The sequence below is a fragment of the Amblyomma maculatum genome, unplaced genomic scaffold (genome assembly GCF_055883805.1).
Source record: "Amblyomma maculatum isolate TAMU_Amacu unplaced genomic scaffold, ASM5588380v1 scaffold_18, whole genome shotgun sequence".
NCBI classification, from domain to species: Eukaryota; Metazoa; Arthropoda; class Arachnida; order Ixodida; family Ixodidae; genus Amblyomma; species Amblyomma maculatum.
The window spans coordinates 10049334-10064461 of NW_028146743.1; the positions used below are offsets into that span (position 1 = coordinate 10049334).

The 15128-nt window shown below is 44.7% G+C and overlaps 1 protein-coding gene across 5 annotated transcripts in view; it reads right to left on the bottom strand.

Moving 5' to 3' along the window:
- The window catches only part of Rel (nuclear factor NF-kappa-B family member relish), a 160875-nt gene that overhangs the window by 38135 nt on the left and 107612 nt on the right, over nucleotides 1-15128 (bottom strand). For all 5 annotated transcript variants that reach the window (XM_084586281.1, XM_084586283.1, XM_084586282.1 and 2 more), the window contains exon 11: nucleotides 833-952. In XM_084586281.1, coding sequence (XP_084442407.1) covers nucleotides 833-952 — 120 coding nt within the window. The remainder of the gene's footprint in view (nucleotides 1-832; nucleotides 953-15128) is intronic.

Genomic DNA, 15128 nt, shown 5'->3' on the forward strand with positions numbered 1-15128 from the left:
AGTGGGAATTGAAAATTATTTGAAAATGTTCAAATATCTTCGCTAAATGTCGAACAATATTTGAATACTGAATGATTGTTCTTCATACTACTACAAGTTTCAATTCTAGTCCTTAACTGTTTACATAATAACTGCATGTTAATGTAGCCTTGTATCTACATTTTCTGCGCCATTTCCCAGCAACGCTAGTGCTTTAATCTAGTCTAATTTTGACGACTCGTCTGAGAAGACATTATCGTCTCTTAGTTGATGTGACCTTTGACTAATGCCATGCTGACAGTACTCTATTTCTAGTTGTGCGTTTTAGTAGTGCCAGGCTGTTCATCTAGCAAGCTGCATCAAGTAATTTTATTAACCCATGCCCCGCTTGACTTTACTGAGCACTTATTTCTCCTGATTACCGATTATGGCACTGCACAATCTTTATTATTTAAGATTTTGACTTGATCTCACCTGTAGTCAAGGTTGATGCAGCTGTATCACACTTTTTCAGGTTTCGTAATCAGCCTACACATGATATGAACATACCTTCGAGAGTAATCGATTCGGCTTTTAGCCACATAATTTGTATTCCAATCGATAGCAAGGCTGTACTATTTGTATTCGATTAGGTTAGGAAAAAGTACTATTCGCACAGCCGTACTATGCATGTCTGCCAGAAAATCTTATGCAAAAAACAAAACAGGATTTTGTAAGGCAATTTCCTGTAGCATATCTGTAACTGGAGCTAGTAAAAGAAACGCCACATTCTACTAACAAACCCTTCCCTGAAATACAACTGGCAACAAATGCTCAGGATAAACATTCTGAAGAGCACTATACATGCAATTACCTTGGCTGAGCAAGGGGTTCACGGATCCCTCCCGTAGCAGGCAATAGATGTCCTTCAAATTCTCGTGCAGCACGGCCATCTCGTCATCACTCAGGAGTGGCTCAGCAGCCCCATCCTCTCCTGCGGCAGCAGTTGTACGGCCGTTCAACTAAGAGACACTTTCTCAACCAAGCTATGCAAGTCAGCCAGCGTGCGACGCCAATGCCATCACCACATGCCTCCCATTACACATGGCCAGCTTTTCCTAAATAGTGACAGTTTTATAAAGCTTGATCCAGCTTGTCACCCTTCCCTTTAGAGCACGATACTTACCCATGTTGTGTCTATAGAATTATAATCACACATTTAAAAAGGAGGACGTAATGAGACAAACATGCTCATTTAGCATTTAAAAGTGCAGAGTTGGACGACTCTCCCGTTCTTTCGTGCAGACCGAACTTTCTTGTGTGCTGCCGTAACCAATGAAACCCAACCCTCGCCCTTGGTCAGTGACATATAACCTTTTGGGCTCTGCATATTTGTCAGCTGTCAGAGATGCTGGCAGCCAACAGCTTGCTGGAGAGCACTTTAAAAAAAGCATATAACACCACATTTACTGCGACTTGGCTTGTGTTACCCTTGGTGATGGCAACAAAGTGCAACAATGAAAGGCAAACTCAGAAAGGCAAACTCAAACAACCTTCATATGAGGATATATTAAAGGCCATTCCACTGACCTTTTGTTAGCTCTCACCCTGACTTCAGTTATGAAAGGGAAACACCAATCACCATTATTGTGGACAGGATAAAATTTCCCTATTACTTCAAGCTTTCCAGGTCACTACCCACACTGTATTACCGAATCTGCCATATAGTATCTGAATGCAGCTGGCATGGATAAACTCAGCCACATAGCCGAAACTAACAATGTCTGATGCCATCAAGCAGCACCTATAACACAAGAAATATATGCTAAAAAATATCCTTTATATTGCTTTTTCTTTTAACAAAGGTTTTCTTTTTTTGAGCAAACACAATTAGGGAGATGATGAGATTGCTAGTTGTTGTGAACGCTGTGTTTTGCCCCAAGTACTGGCAGAACGAACAAACGGTCAGCTTCTTGAGTGCCATGTGTCCCACCGAGTGACGACGGGTGAGGTATCGGCAGAACAAGGGCAGCAAAGCGGTAGTGGGAAGCAGAAGGTCGGCGTCTGGAAAGCAGTAAGGAGTGAAAGGAGTGCTGGCTCGAAGAGCGCGCAACCCAGTATTTCCGAACTGGCCACAGTCTGCTCTCTAGACCAATTGCAGATGTCCACAATGATCACTGGGGTCAACGAAGCAGTCGAGACTCTTGCCTCCGGAAATCTGAAAAAAGAAAACAACTGAGGAAGAAGGAATCTTCCAAGGGCCTGGCGAAGAGTACTTCGAGAGAGAGGGTGACTTCAAAGAGAGCCGATCAATGTAAGAGACAAGAGATTCAACTCTGGTGTCGAACAGAAAGGCTGCACTCTTGAGTGAGATGAACTGTCCACAATCGACGTAAATTCTTAGTAGTCTGGAATTGCCAAGTATGATCAGACTTCGTCGGGGAATGCTAGAGGGGCAGCGCCTTCCTGGCGCCTTCCCTTCCTGCCTTCCTGGCGCAGTTGAATAGATCTCCGGCTTTAGGAGCCAAGCTGGTGCTGGACGGAAGATATCGGCCTACAGCTGAGTGGACATCTCGGGCATCGACAAATTTGCAAAGCTTTCCCCTGCAGCGCGAGACTAAACAGGTGGGTGTCTTGTTGGCTCTTGTTTCGAGGACACTATGGAAACCACAGGCCACAACTTGTGCACTAGCGAGGCTGAAGTAGGGGGCCCAAAGTGAGGAAGAGGACAAGCAAATGGAGCTGCTGGCAACTGCCGAGGTGCGAAGCGTTAGCGAAAGGTCAGTAATGTCAGTCACTGACCAGATGGCATTGTTGCAGATAAAGCTCAAAGTTGTGAAAACTGAATTAGAGAACAAGACTGAAGTGCTGGCGCTATGCTGGAGGCTTCACTGAGTGGGGTGGAAGAAAGGAGACTGAAGAAAACATACATGTTGAAGGGGGTGCTGTTAGACATGCCAGCTGAGGAGGCGCTTGTTCCGGGCTGTTTTGATGGCGTCGAGGCAGCCCTGGAAGCATACAGCCTTCCAAACAAACAGACTGGGCCTCTTGCTGCCCAGACCAAATGGAAAGGCTAGGGGAGCGGAGAAGTGCAGAGATTACGCAGCACTCAAGCAACCTATTCTGACAGGGCACGGATTGTCATCAGCTGAGTATATGCAACAATTTAACCACTAAAAAATGAATTAAATGAATCGTAGTATCAGTTTGCAAAGCAGCTGCAAAAATATTTTCCCTATTATTGCAACAGCTACAATGTAACTTCCCAGATAAATTGACGGACGTGTTAAGTCCAGATGCTTGTGCCTTTGTTATCCAAAATGAGACTACTGAGAAAGCAATGCATCGAGATGAAATGAACAACTTCGAGGAACAATTTCACGAAAGCCAGATTACTAGAGGCCCTAAAAGAAGTGTAGGAGAATTGGTAAGTGGTACTGCGAACCTAGTAAGGAGAGAGAACAGCCGCTGACTCAGCTAGGGCGTGATATGACAAGCTCCATATGCCAGGGCTCATAGGCAGTGTTAAGAGTGTGGCCTCCCTGATGTCTTATTCTGTGAATTCCAAAACAGATCAGTACAGGCGAACCTCGCGCTAAAGACAACAGCGACAGAGGCTCGGTAGTATGAATCGAAGGGGCTACCTTCGAGAACCAAAACGCAAAAATGATGGAGATGTGGTGGAAAGCGGATGTTCCGCGCCCTCAAAATGATTGTGCTTGGTTGTGACAAGGCTGAATTAATAGGACACATGGACCCAAGAGCAAAGATCAATGTCATCACACAGTTCTGGGAGACCGTGAGCATGTGTAGTTTGCTACAGAGCTCCTGAATACTACCAGTTGCAAAACTTCCCATAGGGCCCATGTATCAAAAAATGGCAGTTTTGACTGGTCAAAATTGGGTGTTTACGAATGGTGGCGGCACCCGCGGCCATTAAAGGAAACTGCGTCCAAATTTTAAACTTTCTGATTGTTGATAAATGCGCAACCATTATAGAAAATAAAATTAGTTGGATACTTGCAGCGACAAAAATTTTTAAGATAACAGCCATATAGTTAATCAAGATGGAAAATAGGAGAGAAAATTTTGATTTCCAAAAGGCAATGGCGGGAATAGCAAAAAGTTTATATTAAGCGCTTCTAGATGGCGCGACAATCCATAGACACCCGAAATATGCGCACAAAATTCGGTCACTTTTTGAAGCGGAGTTTCGCAACTGGTATGATCCAAAAGCTCTGGTTTGCTACACCTAAATATGTCGGTGCCGCCACAGCTGTGCAGTGACAGGTAGATAAGACCCAGGTGCACTCATCAGCCCAGACAAGCACACACAGAAACAACCACAGTGACAGTGGCCACGTTGGTGGGAAGCAGTGATGAACTGTGCAGAGGTGGCAGCGGATATCATTACAACCCGTGAGCTGCACAGTACTACTGAATGCGAGGTCTTTTGCCACACACAAATGGACGACTCTACGTTGAGAGATGCGCAGAGGCAGGCAGCAGTGGGTAGCCATGGTACAATAAAGAAGGATGATTTATCACAAGGATGAGATCATGGGTCAGCCTTGTTTGCAACTAGTGATGTCGGAGTCGTGCCGCGCAGAGGTGATGAGTGGGTGGGTCACCTAGACGAAAGGAGAGAGAACGGTTTAGATGAGACGAAGACTTTTTAGGGGATTAAGGACATCACAGAGCATGTCGAAGGAGACCATTGAGCAGTGATGGCAGACCGCAGACTGTATAATGTGACTGGCAGCACTGAGGACAAGGTAGAGATACAGGATGGGTTAGCGAAGAGCTTCGAAGAATTGAGTAAACGGATGTAAACATGGTTGACACACTGCAAGTATTTATGCGGTGGCAAGTGCACTGGCATCCAGGGTAGATGTGATCACTGAGGATGATGCACACAGAGAGTGGTTAGAGGGGTAACTGTAGCGTCAGAAGAGGTTACTGCACTAAGTGGGAAGAGTGACAGCAGAAAAGGAAGCGTAAACGCAGCGACTGTACGGTCACCTTTTGTGTGTGCCATGGTGTTGATGGACGAAAGATAACCCCAGGACGAGGGCAGCGGAGCAGTGGTGGGGACTGGAAGCGCACCACCCAATGGAGGAGTATCATCTGAACTGGCCACTGTCTGCACTTTGGAGCTATGGTGGATGCCTGCAACGGCCCCCGTGGTCGAAGAAGCTGCAACTCTTGTCTTCGGAAATTTAGAAAAAGAAAACGATGTAAGAAGGATTTTCCAAGGGGCTGGCGAGAAGGTCTTCAAGGGAGAGGGCAACTTTGGAGAGGGCCAATCGATGCAAGAGACAAGAGAGACTGACCTTGGGTGTGGAGTAGAGAGGTCGAACTCTGAGCGAGATGAGATGTCCGCTATTGCGTAGACAAATTCCTTGTAATCTTGAACTGCCAAGTGTGGTTGGGCTTCATCGGGGAATGCTAGAGGGGTGGAGAAAGGGTACTGCCCGATTCCAGTGGTTACTTGTGGCTGCAACTCGCCAGTGCATTGCCAGATTCCGTCCCCTCTAGTCTCAATCTTATGCTTAGAGGATACCTGGAGATACCTGGAGGATACCTGGCCCCAAAGCTGAGTAGACAGAGTGGTGGGACATAAAGCTGCAGTGGGCACCTAGCTCTCTGAATAGCTATCAGCACTGCTCAAGTGCAGCAGCAGCTCAAAATTTCAGCCTTTACAAGCCTGACATAATAAAGGTTAAATGTACTTTGCAGTGTACAGAAGTTTTTTGGGGTATGTCAAGCATGGTGCAATAATTTTGACCGTGTACTGTGAAAAGACATACCTTACTCCCGCTTTTTTTTAACCAAAAGAACGGCTTGCCATGTTCTGCAAATGGCAGGATTGGTTCATGATGGGTTCAGGTACTGGGCTGCAGTGCCTGCCACGCTTCTCCCCTGTAGCCTCGATGGCTCGCTGCCAGGGGAGGTGCGATGCTGGCATCGAGCGCCAAAACCTGGGCTTGGATTCCCTATAGCAGAGTTGCACTGCATCTGTCTGCTGCAGTCACACGTTGTGATAAGGAAACTCGAGTAGAGCATGCAGGCATGGGTCAGGAACGGGACGTATGTTACACCTGCACTAAAAGTACTGAAAAACATTTCTATGTTTTTCAGTACTTTTAGAGCAGGTCCCGTTCCTGACCCATGCCTGCATGCTCTACTCGAGTTTCCTCATCACGACGTATCACTGCAGCAGAATGTTTTTCAGTACTTTTTAGTGCAGGTCAAACATACGTCCCGTTCCTGACCCATGCCTGCATGCTCTACTCGAGTTTCCTCATCACGACGTATGACTGCAGCAGACAGATGTAGTGCAACTCTGCTATAGGGAATTCAAGCCCAGGTTTTGGCGCTCGATGCCAGCATCGCACCTCCTGTAGCCATTGAGGCTACAGGGGAGAAGCGCAGCAGGCACTGCCGGAAAAACGGCGACGGCAGCACCAGTAGCTCGTGCACATATGCACTCTTCAGTCCGAGTAGGGAGTAGGAGTGGAGCGGCGCCAGACACGTGCACTCTCTCGGTGGATGCCTTTGTACAAATAGATCAAAAGGATTGATTCAGCAGGTTTTCGTTCCAAGAATGCTGGTCTCCTTGCCTGTTATGAAGGATGAGATGAGAGATGAACAGGCTAATGGATCATTCAAAAAAAGGAAGCTGCCCATTAAATTAAAAATGAACTCTTGCTCGCTGGAAAGCATTTATGTGCTCAGAATTGACCCAATTTTACCGAAGCGCTGCATTATACAGCACGAATGCTTTTCCAACTAGCAGGCAAAGATGTCGATGAATGAATAGAGAATGTGTGTATCTTGCCTTCCGATGCTTTTTAGTGGATAGATGCCACTGCCTCACGAACAATGTTTCTCACAAGTAATTTAACTTTCACCTGTAAGAAAACACGACTGCTCATACAAAGATGCCATAAAAAAACAAATAAAGGGCGCTCTTCACATTAGACAGCGCTAAACATCGATCGAGATCATTCGGCACTTCGGCATATACTAAAAATTAAAGGACAATTGAGCTCTGCAGTTAAGGGTATGATGCGATTGCGTTTCACACACACATGCACTTTATTTTCAATTTTTAACATTTATTCGATTATATTTTATTCTTATTTGTTTCTTTTTACATTCTTATTTTTTTAATTTTGCATACTACGTAGCATCTGGAAACATTGGCTTTCTATTCTGAGCAATTTGACACCTTGAACAAATTTTTTGTTATTTGATAAATTAATTGATCAGTTACACACTAAATTTTTTTAATTAGCATCAATCATATCAAGCATCGGCTTTTCATTCTGACATTTTGACAGCTTTCAGCTTTTCAATTTTTTCATTTAATATTTCAATTAATCAGTCAATTATACTGATTTCATTACTCGTCATTGCCTTTTACACACCAATCAATCATCAGTAACTAGAACCACACATTACACTGATACAATTTTTTTATGCAAAGGCCGATTACTGCAGACTTGTGGTGCGGACTACTACTACTACTACTATGCCGGCGGCTTTCCGACCAAATGAGCTCTATAAGCTATCGTTTAAAATGACTAATACAAAGGACGCAGCGTACGCAATGTGATCGCTGACTTCCGAAGTGCATGCATCGCGTCCAGTCATGTGCAGTAGTTGTCGACCATCTGCTCTTGCACCGCAGATGCAGCGCGAGAGCTCTGCACATGAACGGAACGAAGCGGGAATGCGGCATTGCAAGGAGAATGCACAACCGGACCAGCCCCCATTATAATAATAATAATTGGTTTACAAGAAAGGAAAGGTCACACTTGCTCTCTGGACACCTGAACCGCACCATAGGGGAAGGAAAAAAGGTGGGAGTGAAGGAAGAGGACTCTGGAGTAATTTCGACCCCCTGGGTATCTTTAACGTGCACTGACATCGCACAGAACACAGAAGCCTCTTCGTTTCGCCTTCATCAAAATGCAGCCGCCCATTATCCCAGTTTATATTTTTGTGCCATAGATGACATTCTACGTCAGAAGCAACAGCGCCACTATGTGATGCTTTCAGAGCCTACACTGAATGTAAATAATGTACATAAGTTAAACTGCCCAGTAGTCCCACTCATGAGAAAAGCAGCCTCAGTGGTTGAAGGGCTTCAAGTTTTCAGTGAACTATAAACAGGCCATAACAGAAGCAGTCACTTGGCTTTTACGTACACACTGCTTCAGTTAATTAAAATACTCCTCTGAAAGTAAACAAGGACTAGGGAAGGGCAGTTTAAAAACCATCAAAGCAAACATGCTGCGCATTGACAGCCTGTGACTTTGAGCATGACAGAAAACAAGAAGAGCAAGTTGTCGCGAAACTACAGTTGAAACCAATTCAGCAGAACATATGGATATGCTGAAATTTTATACAAGAGAATTCTTGCAGATTTGGCAGAGTATTAGCGAATCTTGGTGAGAGCACTTCATTACCATGCCCGGATGTTGTTTTCCTTTCACATTTGCTGCAGCAACTAGGAACTATCCATGGCAGAAGCTGCCTGGTCAGCCATCATACAGTTTGCAACATTTCAGCTTTGGATGACAGGCTGTTAGAACAGTAATCCTCAGCGCTACTTCTCACTGCACCATGATTGCTTTGGTCAGCAACGTGGCACCTTCTAGCAAAGTGGTTGAACTCGTTTTAACGGCTCCAGGTCACTACATCCTCTGAAGACTACTAAAGCGCTGCAGTTGTACTGTTTGTTTTTTTTATAAAGTTTAGAATATTTAGAAAAAGGTAACCAGCTTTAGATTTATTTCAGCACTGAGGGCCATATAAGGGGCTATGGCGGACACTGGGTAAGAGACAGACAGTCTTATTAGTTTGCTAGTTAACAAAATTTTCCAATTTCATTTCAGATAGTATGTTTTATTTGCAGAATTGGACCCCGTCCTTCAAATAGTATAACCTAGAAAGATTTCTGAAAAAAAAAAAAATTTGTTGCTCACCGTACAAGGCCCATAAATGTCAACCCGAGAGGCAGCCTCACATAGTAACACAATGCTAGCCCACCTGTGACAGATCACTTCGCCCATACATTTCGTCAATCTGCTGGCATCACCAGAGAGCCAGACGCGTGCATGGCAGTTAACTTTGCTTCGATCACAGCCTCAATGGTAGCCGAGCGCAACGGTATCGATCTGGTGTCAAAGTGCCAAGGTGGGGCGAGCTATGCCGGACATGCACACTGGCACTGTGGGTACATTTGATTTTTCACTACCCAGCAGTCCTGGGATAGCTGACTGGTGTCAGACGTTCAATTTTCCTTGGGCAGCTCAGAAGCCCCGCCCACCAGTACAGCTCCTGGGCCAGTGGCCATACTGAATTAAGACTCCAAACGCATTCAGAGTACTTTTCGTATTCCAGCAGACGATACCGTGCACTAGACAATGACAATTTCCGTAGGTGGTCTATAAGCAGCAGTAAGACATAAATCAAGAATCGTGCTTTCTTGCCGTGAATTTCCCTACACACAGAAGCATCCAGAGCCCCGAGCACGGATTGTTTGTTCGTGCTGCCCAGAATAAGTTCGTCACCTGTTTCGCTATTTTTTCAGCGCATAGATATGAAAGTGCAGCAAGCAAACCACTGTGTACTGGAGTAGCTAACGCTCGTAAATGCTTTTGCAAACACTTTCGTCTGCTTTCGAATACAGTGAGGAAGGCCCTTGGAGAACTGCGGAATCCTGTCTAGCAACCCTAGCTTGCTGCCGTCAAATTGCAAATATGTGCGTATATCGTTTTTTTTTTTTACAGGTCACTTCACCTTGCATTCTACATCAACACTACAGCACGTTTTTAGCTCCACATTGGTCATCCCCTTCACACTGCCCGGCCACGTTCCCGCACTACCACATTTTCCACACCATTCCTGCCTCGATCAGCCCTAGAGTGGAATGACCTTCCTATGGACGTTGTCGCAATCACTTGTCCATCCACGTTTCAATCACGCAGCTCCCACCATTAACGGCAATAATTCTTAACAATAATTCTTAATAAGCTCCCATCATTAATGGCATCTGTGGACCTTGTAATGTGCACTAAAATTTTTTTCTTTTAAGAAAATAGTATTTCCTGACTAGACTATTTCCAGGTTGCTCCAATCCTGCAAATACAACATACCACCTAAAACAGAAATTGAAAAGTTAGCAAACATTCAGGCAACTGCAAACTAATTACGTCTTCCACCTCTTACTTGATGCCCACCGTAGCCCCCAATACAGCTCCAGAGTCGAAAAAGAATATAAAAGCCAGTTACCTTTCGTTACATATTTTAGACCTAAAAACAAATCAGCATGTCTTAAGCCAGACATATAACCTCTTGAATGAGAGCTCTTGAAACCACATGTCAGTTATTACTATTTATCTCGCATATACTCACCACTGCATAGTCAAACTGCGACATTATGTGAAAGACTTCCAGACATGAATATAAAGCTCCGCTTTGACCGGAAAGTAAAGCTCCGCCAGGGAAAGTGATCCACACTAGTAAGTTGCCATAGTGCAGCACATCACTGTAGCTAGCATAGTTTGTTCGTGCTAAGTAAAGGATGGATAAAGGTTCGAACTGGAATTTAAAAACTGCACTTTCAGGCAGTGTGAACACAGCAACAGCAAACATGAAACGAGAGTCCTAGAGGTGTGCGCCAAGACGTCTGCATGCTGTCGCGTTTACTCTCGGTGCCATTGGCATGCTGTTTAGGTTTTTCAATGAGAAACCATTACTAGTCCCTTTACACGCAATTCCATCCATGACTGTTTTTGGCCAAGATTGTTGCAAAAGATAAGAAATGCCATTATCAGGCATTGCGAAGCACAGTCAAGCGCGATGCAGGAGGATCAGATGGCGTGACGTTTAGGCAAAACCAAGGCAACGACCCTTCGCCAAGCACACTGAGATAGCTGTTTCGCAAGATACGAACGACCAAACTGCTGTATCATGACGGTGCACATTTGTTGCTTACTTGAATGCACGGACTAAATATGCAGCTTTCCCTGTACAGTCAGTATATTAACTCTATGGATTTAGCCAAGCTGTGGACTAGAGCTAGCATATCAGAGTCTGTATCAAAGGGTCCCAGTGGGTTTGATTCCCATATCAAAGGAACTGCCCGCTAACACGAGACTTCCTGGACAGCAGGGCCTTTCATGCCGTTCCATAGTTCTGTCCAAATCCCTTTACCACACTGCCACAGCTTCCCATTTCCATTCAGACACTAACCTGTACATTAATAAGAGATGCACCTTTGAAATGCACAAAGAACACAGCTTCAAAGGCAGCTTTGAGTCAATGCAAACATAGTCCTTTGCAGGAACTCGTGAAGTTGACAAAAGCCAATTTGCACAGTAGTTCAGTGCTATAAACAAGCCTGGTTACACTATCCTGCCCCAAGAGTCCACCACAAATTTATTTCTTAACTTCTCCACCTTGAACAAATAGCCACAAGACTGCTATGGCCAACCTGGACAAAACAGGAATTTTTTTTTTTTAACTGGAATAATCAGTACCTAGTCATGAATAATCCCATCCATGCAATTCGCTCTGACCAAACACCTTTGTTTGGATTTGGCCATGCATAATGGGTGGAATTGACATCGTGGTGGCCCTAGGTGCTAGGTTAATGAAAATGATGTTAGCAATGAAGAAATAGTCAAATTCCTCACTTCAGTTGCAAAGAGGTTGAGGTAACTCATCTGTCCTGAAGAGAAATGGACAGACCTAAGAGAAACAGCAGCTGAAACTCCTTTGGAAACTGAACCGCAGCTGATCCTCACCAACTAGATTGATGGGTTCACTTAAGGTCACCAAAAAAACCAGATATGATACCCGGACATTCCATTAGCAGCACTTTGAACTTCTGTGTTCTTATTGAACTGAAATACAAGCGAGAGTGGCACCTTGGCAGTGTGCAACAAACCAGCAGTTAACCATCACAAACAGGCAGGCCCATTCCAAGCATGCTGCTAGCGCACGCCACACAAAGCCAGCAGTTGGCCGACTCAGAGAGAGAGTGAAATGAAGGGCAGCCACACCTTGACGAAAAGACAAGTAGAGTTGACAGATGGCGTGCGCGGAAGGTGACCACACAGGGCTGTTGTCTGCTCAAATAACCAAACTATTAACAGATTGCACACCACAAAGCTGTTATGAGCCTAATATAAAGCATGTCGCACAAAATTCAAAATGGAAAAATACTACTGAATGTTATTCTGTACGAGGCATTGGGATAAAGCTGCCTGGATTGAGGTTGCCTGGATTTGGCAATCTACAAATGTTTGTCAATCGAAATGCATTTCATGAATACATAACCAAACCTTTCATATATTCATGAAAGCACTTGAGAACCAAGATGAGACCACAAATTATGCTGGTCGCAACGAAGCACGTGACAACCATGCAACAAATCCGGCACTATACATGGCTTTATTACATGTAACCTATATATAATGTGCGCGTGCATTATTTTTCCTGCAGTAGGATAAATGACTAGGCCTGTGCGTTTTGACCCACTTCACTACCAAAAAAAAATACATGAAGACTAATGGTACATTTCAGTGGGTGAACAGGAGCACTCAAGCAAGTGCTCTTACAGGAGCGAACACCTCATTTTCATCCAGTGGCTAAGCAGGGATTGTTTAGCTGCTCAAAGTGTACTTCATAGCAGTTCCAGGATGTTTCTCATAAAATGCAGAGCCAAAGGATGATGATCCACACAAAGGGAGCCATAGTCAGGAGCCATTTACACTGTTGCATCGTTTTTCCTGCATTTCCTGCGCACACCCCAAGATACCATGTCTTGCTTGGTAGCTTTATTTCAGTTCAAGAGAAGACTCAAATTGAGCCTCTCTGCCAGAAAAAAAAAAAGCGGGTCAAAGAGCATGTCAACAAATGACAACTGCACTACCCTGGGATTTAAAAAACATGACTGACAGTTGCACTGTAGGCTAGCATGCACACAGAGAATGATGGGGAAGCTAGCGTCATCATACGGTATATATACTGCTCTCAGAGTCTGGTCTGAACCTCTGCTCCTGGCCACCCATTGGAAAGCGCCATGAGAGAGAGAGAGATTTTAAAGATAGCAGGAGATGTCTGCCTGGTCGTCAACCTGGCATACTACTCCTGATGAGGATGAAAAATTTCCAACTTTCGTTCATCTGTTGAAATTGAGAAAACACACACAACTACTGACTAAAAAGGCAGATGGCATGGAATACGAGAAGACAGCTGCAGTGACTACCAACTTTGTGTGGAAAAACATCATATTCTCACACTATATAACTCTTCCATACTACCTTTAGCAGCTGCCTCTTAACAGTATATGTTAGACAACCCCTGCTGATCTACTCCAGCACTGTTACCTGATTTGATGCCACCTGTCCCAAACATGTGACCATATACTTTTTGCTGTTGAATGCCACGATAGTTGAAAAGAAGAATGAATATGACAAATCTCAACAGACCCATTTACATGGCTGTTACGTGCCTACAACAAATGACCTGGGAAGCAGAAAACACAATTCATGTCAATGCAATTCCCTACAAGCAGTTACTTTCCGCATGAGCTTCTCACATTGAATTCCACATGCACTCTTCTCACTTGTGAATTGCAGCATAGGCTTTGCATTAGTTTCCTTGTCGGCTGCCAAGACAGGCTAGTCGCTATCTGTGACACATTTGTCGCCATACGAAATACATAGAGACGGGCATGACCATATAGTGTAGAAGCACACTTCACTTCAGGCTGCGAAAGCATGCAAGGCCGAATGCGAACACCTGAAAGGATAGATCCTCTTGACACTGCCGTGCAAGTGACAGTTGATGCATGGCTAAGAAACCTGGCCTTTTGCCGAAGCAAAACAGACGTGCCTTGTACACTCCTCTTGGGACTCGTTTCATGGGGTCTAGTGCCAAATAAGCATTTTATGATAAATGCAGCAGTATTTATGAATTTAGCCCTTTACATTAGCTAAACCTGAGATTCTTCGAAAGGCGCTCAAGAAGCCATCCCCAGACACCAACAGGCCTTATAGGCCTTGTTTTTTTATATTGCAATATTTAGTGATTAAATAACCCACATGCCATCACGGAAGAATGAAGACAGCTGTCAACACCAATAGGGCACTCCACTGGTGATCTGTTTGTCAGACGCAAAGCATGTACTCTTTAAATGTTCCTATATTTCGAAAACTGCCAGAACATTGAAGAATCCGTGGGCTATACTCTTATCAGTTCCTTGCTATACTGTGGAAGCTAGGAAAACTTTTCAGCCAACACGAGAGTGCGAACAGACTGAAGAACTGAGTGACAATGACAGGTTGACTCCCAAGCCGAATTCGTAGCATGTTGCAACGAGATTTCAGCCTACGCAAGGGTCGCAAATGCTATGCTCAAGAAGTATCATACGTAGCGCATGCGTGCGTTAAACTTCCGCTGATAGAATAACGCTCAGTTGTGTTGAAAACCTACTCACACTGCCAAAAGCAAGAACTCCGATTATCCCGAGGTATGAATCCGCTCCAAGTGTCGGCCATAGGCACTGCGTATTTTGCAGGTAGAAACCTATTCCGCTGCTTGCGGAGCATATGCTACATCTAAAGACACTCTGCTAGAGGAAAAGATGACACCCACAAATCGTAGTCTGTTTTTATTGTGCGCGTGCATCCACTGCGGTGCACTGCGGTGACGCCTTCGCACATAGGCAATCGCTTTCTTTTTCTTTTTTTTTCTTCCACCAAATCGCACGATGCAGCACGCTCGCGACACGCTACGGGCAGGTCACACTGAGTGACGTTATGCCAGCGCACTACACAGGGCGTGACAGACAGTGTTTACTATCTTCCGGAAGATTTAACCACGCCACAGAATGAAGATTGAAATAACATTCCCTAAATGCGCACCATTTTCTACAGCTGTTACATTTCACAGAGTCAGAATGTTGCCTCTGCACTCATTGTAGCCTTGGTAGGGCTGCAAGGAACTACTGAGACAGAGTATCAGGTGGATGGGACAAAAGAGCTGCCCTGATTATTCCACGATGGCATGCACAGACTAATTCACTAATTGGCAAAAGTGCATTGCAACTAGCGAGGACTACGTTGAAAACTGATGTGTACATAGGA